Source organism: Etheostoma spectabile, chromosome 5 (assembly GCF_008692095.1).
Source record: "Etheostoma spectabile isolate EspeVRDwgs_2016 chromosome 5, UIUC_Espe_1.0, whole genome shotgun sequence".
Taxonomy (NCBI): Eukaryota; Metazoa; Chordata; class Actinopteri; order Perciformes; family Percidae; genus Etheostoma; species Etheostoma spectabile.
Window position 1 is genome coordinate 15,617,471 of NC_045737.1, and position 6,462 is coordinate 15,623,932.

Below are 6,462 nucleotides of genomic sequence, written 5' to 3' on the forward strand. Positions count from 1 at the left end.
TTAATACATATCTTAACCTCATGTTCATTTTAAACATGACTCATTGTGAGTAATGCAAAGTTTGTAAATATTGAAGTTTAACACATATGAGTCTTGCTCTTGTCTTTCACAAACCAAGCCTGCGGGCTGTATGAAATCTGGTTGTGGGCCGTGATTGGCCCCGGGTCGGACATTGGACATGCCTGGGTTAGGGGAAGGAAGAGTTTTCTGATGCCGCTGTAATATCCTGCAGTGATGCATTGCACAGTCAATCAAAATATAGATTATAAAATTACAAGATAGATGTGGAGAAGAGGTCACCAGGTTTGTTTTAAAACTGGTGTCACCTAACAGCACTACAGCAGGAGAACAAACACTTTAGTACTTTACAGCACTTTAGTGTGTGTTTTCACTTGGGTAATATCAATAATAAAAGATCATTGCAGTTATTTTCTTTCACCTCTTTGGGTAGGCTACAGTATTTCTGGAACCAGCCTGCCTCAGAGAAAGAAACATATTGCAGACATCATGATTTTCTTTCGAAATTTACTTATATTGCATTTTTTAAACCACTGTTTATAAACTGACCGAACAGTCAACCATTCAGCCAACAGTCCAGTAGCTGTACCTGGTCATAATGGAGCCTTGTGGTAGTTCAGGCTGGCACAAAAGTAATTTTATAGTCACATATTCCCAGTGTTGTAGTCAAGACCACCTGTGCCGAGACAAAGTCATTACCAAGACCAGAGTGTATCGATCCCGAGACTTTGAGGGGTTGAGACTGAGACAAGACCAAGACCAAACAACTGAAACATACAGTATACACAACTAGCTAATATGCAACATTAGCTAAATCCTTTGGGGTGAAGAGATTCCTGGAGAGTTTTGGTACAGAGGCAGATTGATAACTTTAGCTAGCTAGCTTCAATAGCGTCACTTACACTTACCTTTCTTTATGCTTCTTTACTTAGTGCAGGTAAAACACAGGCAATTTAGTGATATCCCTGCAGTTGTGGTCTTGAGCAATCTTGAAATAAAATCCTCATTTTATTCAGTTTCATTGCTCAAAACCTTCCTGCAGACAGTAATTGGAAAACAGGGAACTGAGACAGGTTTCCGTTCTGTTACAGTGTGAACAAAGACGGAAGTTCTGAGTTTCCAGTCAGCCAACTCATGGAAGGAAACTAAAGCAGCCATTATAGATCCAAACGGACTTGCAGCCCACAAAGGGCCTGAAATAATAAACAAAAAGTGATGTGAGATCTAAACTATGATCTACTGTGCATCCATTGCTAATTTGAACCAAGTCAATTGTGCAAGCACAAGGTGAGTCTTCAGGGTTAAGGCCGTTGTTGTCCGCTGACCTTATAATGACAGGACTCATTTCTGACTAGTGCTGTTTGAGGCGCTAGAATTGAATTGATTTGGTTTTGTTTGCCATGTTTCCGGTTTTGCACAAGATAAAACAATTAATTTAACATGACAGTAAGCATGCTGAGTCAGCCTGTGTATTATCTGCAAGAGGTGGTTTTTATGAAAGGTGAATCAAAATGTCTTTCCAGTGGTCTGGTCAAAACGCTGAGAGTGAGTGAGATGGGTAATGGTCACTAGTGAAAGGTAACAAATGCACTGGAGTGCTCTTCTTAAGTACAGAAGTTGAGTAAATGCACTTTACAATACTTGACTTCCATTTCTATGTTATGCTTTTACATACTTATACTCCATTAGATTTAAATGGGAAATATTCAACTTTTGATTCCAGTTGTAGTTACAAGTGAATTCACAGACTAAGATCATAAAAATCAAATGATCCATTTGTAAAATTTGATGAAACACAACAGGTTAAATTTCCCAAAAGTATTTAAATTAGATTAGATTAGCTCCACCTCAACACTCTAAAATGATTAACAACATTTTGAAAGCAGATCAAAGTCTATAGTCCACTTTCATTTAAACTGTTTTTGGTCTCTATCTGGCTGCTGTTTTAGGGCTTTTCGGTTATTAGAACAACTCAAGAGAGACAGGAAATGATGGTCGGTGGGAAACGGGAAACAAGCAGCAAGTAGACAAGCAGTGATGCGATTCTTTGTTAATATAAAAAAACTATTTTAAGTAAAGAATCTTAACACTTCTGCTACCACTGGTAATGGCTGTGGATACAGATATGTGCTGGAGTTGTATCAAATCCTGAGCTGCTGAAGATAATGTACCATGCCGTATGCAGTAGCTGCTCAAAGCAGTTTTGGTTTGTTGTTAAAAAAGAATCAAAAGGAGAATGTGGAAGGACACCACATATAACAAGGACCAAAAACTAGTTATTTCTGTATCATCTTTAGTTTTCCGTACTGTTTGATTTTGCCTTACATTTTTTAAAGATTTTTAAATCTTATTTGTATATATTTCTTACGTCACTTATTTCAATTGCTCTGTATGTCTGGCACATATTGCACAGTTGACAATAAAGTTGACTTAACTTGATTGCGTTAAACCTCAGATAGAGCCGGCTGACCACCGGAATCTTTAATAAGCTTAAATCAAACATTGCGGCTATCATCCCGAGTGGAATCCTCAATTTAAAGTCAAAGGCTTAGTCATCTAGTACAGATCTTAGTTAGAAAATAAATCCAAGATTAAACATCACCTGAAAGTTATGGAGATTTTTAAACTTGATAAATAAAAGAAAGGTCATACTGAAAGGGCATGATGTTTTTTTTGCATGACCTGATACAATCAACTTTATCACTGCATCAATTATACAGCAGGTGCTAGATTTCAGACTTTCTACACTCGTGTAGCCATGAGACAAAAACTTCCTATTCAGTCCGAGATTCCACAGAAAAGGGACATTAATTATAAATCAGTTTAGATCAAGGTGATGAGACCCGTAAAAGAAGAAGACAAGTTGTACTGATGATAAAAATAGTGGTAACAGAATAATTATCATTCTGCCATCTGCTGAGAATTAGCAGGACAACTGTTGTGACTGCAGTGAGAAGTACTTAGTACATCTAGCATCTGATTCTGCTCGTATGTCAGTTTTTGCCATCATAATCTTTCTGTAAATAGGGACCAGATCTTCTCTGCTCTGCTTATTTTGAGGGGCCATTTATTTCTTGGCTCTTTAACAGTAAACAGTTATTATCCTCTCTTCTCTGCTGACTTCCACTTACAGACATGCTTTTTAGAACAGGGCAGGGCGCTGTGCAGGTAGCACCTGTCCTCTAAATGGAAGTCTGAGAGCTCTACTTACTGAAGTGCAGATCTTATAGCCCACTCCAAAGTCAAATCGACACTGCTCATCCATTGAGTAGTTGATTCCAGGAAGTTCAGGAAGCTGCGGCCAATCATGTTTGAAGGGGTCGTCCAAGAGACAGTCGTACGTGCTGTCAGGAAATGAAAGAAGAAGGGACAGTGGTGTCAAACACTGAGCAGAGAATCCACACTGCTATCCTAATTACTGTTCGTGGCCTGGGGCCTTTATTTACTTTAACTGCAGAGAGAACCACTTGAAGCAGGCTTTTATTTGAGACAAACATCTATTACTAATTAATCTGCTTCATAAGTATAACATTTCACCGCTGTGTGTGAGATAAAACTCACATTCCTCACAGATCAGCACAACATACACACTATTCACTTCATATTTGTATACATTTATATTATATACACTTTGTATGTTGGTTGTCCATTTTTATTCTCCACTTGTATGTGTGCCTTGTACCTTGCTACCGTAACAGACATTTCCCAGTTTGGGATCAATGAAATGTCCACCTACCTGCCCGCCTCTGTTGCCTTGGTTAATAAATATTCCACAGCATTAAATCCATCAATACAATAACCCAGTCCTGTCATAGTCACTACGCTGTTGCTCTGAGTTTATATTTTTTAACAAAAATACTGTTGTCATTCATTCAAGTCATTCCAACACGCTCCTATTTCCCGCTTTTTTGATCAGTGTTAGGAGTAACACGTTACAAAAGTAGCGCAATTACAGTAATGTATTTCCTTTGCTCTAAGGCAGAAATATAAAGCGTTACTAATTACATTTTGGTACCCATTAGAATCTCAGTAATGCGAGTTACAACACATTTTAATGCAACATTTAGTGGTGAAATTCACAAGCTACCTGCCAAGTCAAACTTCTGCTATTAGTTTGGTGAAAGTAACTCAAAAGTAACCCAAAAATAGTGAAAAACATTACAATTCATAGATAGTAATATTGTAATGTAACCAATTACTCTCAAATGACAGTAACAAGTAATCTATAATGTATTACTTTTTGGAAGTAACTTGCCCAACACTGTTCTTGATTAGTGTAAAATTACTACTGTATCTCTGAAACTTGAAATTCAACTCTTTCCGTTTTAAATTCAAAGCCTTCAGTAACTCAAAGGGCTTGTAGGTGTTTGTAAAACTTCTGCAGGATTTTTTCAGTTTGACAGACAGTCATTTAAAATTAGGGAAGTGGTGAATATGACAGGACTACTGTTGTATGGAATTTGTGCAGTAAAAATTAATATGTTGAATTTATTTTTGATTGGGATAGAAATGTGAGCCATTGTTGTACAGGTAATTCCACCCCAATAAGTTTGTTTAGTGTGACTTTATTTGAGACTCAGCCTTCGTTGGATGCTGCCTTATTTAGTGTATGGTCTAACCTGGACCTGCTTATGTGTGTGAGGCCCCATCAAACAATTTTAATTTATGACCTAATTTATTAATGAGTTATGCATTTATATTTCAATTGGATTGCATGTGGCCGGGGGATAAAAAAGTGTCTCAGCTGCAGAGATTTCCAGTCTGTCTGTTTGCTTGTTTTTCAAGGCGAGTGGCCACAGACTATGACAAGTCATTTCTGCCTTTTGCAAGTGTAAAATGATTTCTAAACACTATAAATAAAATATATTTCCTCACAGCTGCCTAGCCAACTTTCTCACATTTGAGCATCCTGCATTATCATACTGCAGTAACACTTTGCATACAGTATATTGATTTCCCTCAGCAACAACTCCAAATAGCTGGGAGCTACTCTTAAAAAAAACATGTCCTGTATGGAGATTGATTGCCCATTGCCATCTCTTTTAACTCACAGTCAATACTTTGGTTGTCGGCCCTTTCCCTGTCAGAAATCGATTCTTGTGTATCTGTGTGAAAGACTCGATGACCCGTTTTGAGATGGCATGATACTCTTTTGGTTAAAGGAACACGGACCCGACTCCTGTGACCGCTCTACTCCTGTCTAATGCAAATCTGACTGGAATCCTGGATTAGATTCAGCCAGCCTGGAAGACATTCTCTGGATCACTGGACTCTGTCACGCCGCCCTCGTCTGTCCCTCCGCCTGAGCCAGCCCCCCCTTGGACCCACCTTGAATTGGTCCCCACTGAATACATGGATTCTGCCCTCCCCAACACTTAAAAGGTATTTGTTGGTAAACCTTTCTATAATTCCCACTGCCATTAAGTCAAAAATGGCCATCGACAGAACAGCATACTTTTTTTCCATACCATCTTTTGGATGATGCGTTAAAATAAATCCATTTCCAAATAGTAGGTGTTCAATGCCCACCTGCTTTGCTGTTAAATACAAACATAAACTCACTGGATATATCTCTTCAGCTCCTGTCCGCTGCACATGGACCAATGGTATCGATGGAAGGCCGCCTGCACCAGAGGAGCCATCACGCTTCCCATCGCTGTTTCGTCCCCACAGCGGTTGCCTTGGCCGTCGTGCTCCATACCCAACCTGTTCCCACAGAGAAAGACAAGCAAATGTTTTCAAAATTGCAGAATTTCTAGTCTAGTACATTTTGTGTAAATGTACCGATATGTTTTACTACAAATAAACATAGTTTGTTTTCTAAGCAGATATTGCTAAAAACCATAGGATGAATACCTCTGTACATTATGACAGGGCAGATATATGCTCATCCATGCACACTGACAGTCATTTATCTACAAGCGCTGGTTAATTTATCTTTTCTGTTGTCACAATACCCACAAAGAAATAACTGATTGAGCATTATTGGTCCAGACTGCAAGTGAATTTCACATATCAAAAATAACAATGTGTCTTGTACTGTAATATTATGTGGATATAAGTTTCAGTTAAATTTGTTTTTGGTACAGCATGGAAAGAAACATTTCGGTGTCAGGAGTACAACATTTGCAAAACATTGACTCACCGCAAGATCGGTGACTGACTCAGATAGGTGACTGAAACAGCAAATAATGGAAAACGACCCAAAGATTTTTACATGCGTTTGAATCAAATCCATCTTTCTTATCCCCTTGGACATGTTGTGGCTGCTTTGAGAGAGGAGGTCAGATGAGGTATATATTATCCCTCCAGCGTTCTGTGTCTACACCGGGGTATCCCAGAAATAGTCCAAAGCCAAGAATCTAATGCCCAACATCACTTTCACATCTCTCCAACTGCATGTGTACAGTAAAGGTCCTGTGTGTGTGTTTGTGTGTGTGTGTG

At 38.7% G+C, this 6,462-nt stretch overlaps 1 protein-coding gene across 1 annotated transcript in view; it reads right to left on the minus strand.

The window, feature by feature from the left end:
* Positions 1–6,462, minus strand: part of adamts3 (ADAM metallopeptidase with thrombospondin type 1 motif, 3) — a 170,905-nt gene that overhangs the window by 43,754 nt on the left and 120,689 nt on the right. Inside the window, exons 9-10 of the mRNA XM_032516121.1 lie at positions 5,581–5,724; positions 3,230–3,362 (exon numbers count right to left, since the gene is read on the minus strand). Coding sequence (XP_032372012.1) covers positions 3,230–3,362; positions 5,581–5,724 — 277 coding nt within the window. The remainder of the gene's footprint in view (positions 1–3,229; positions 3,363–5,580; positions 5,725–6,462) is intronic.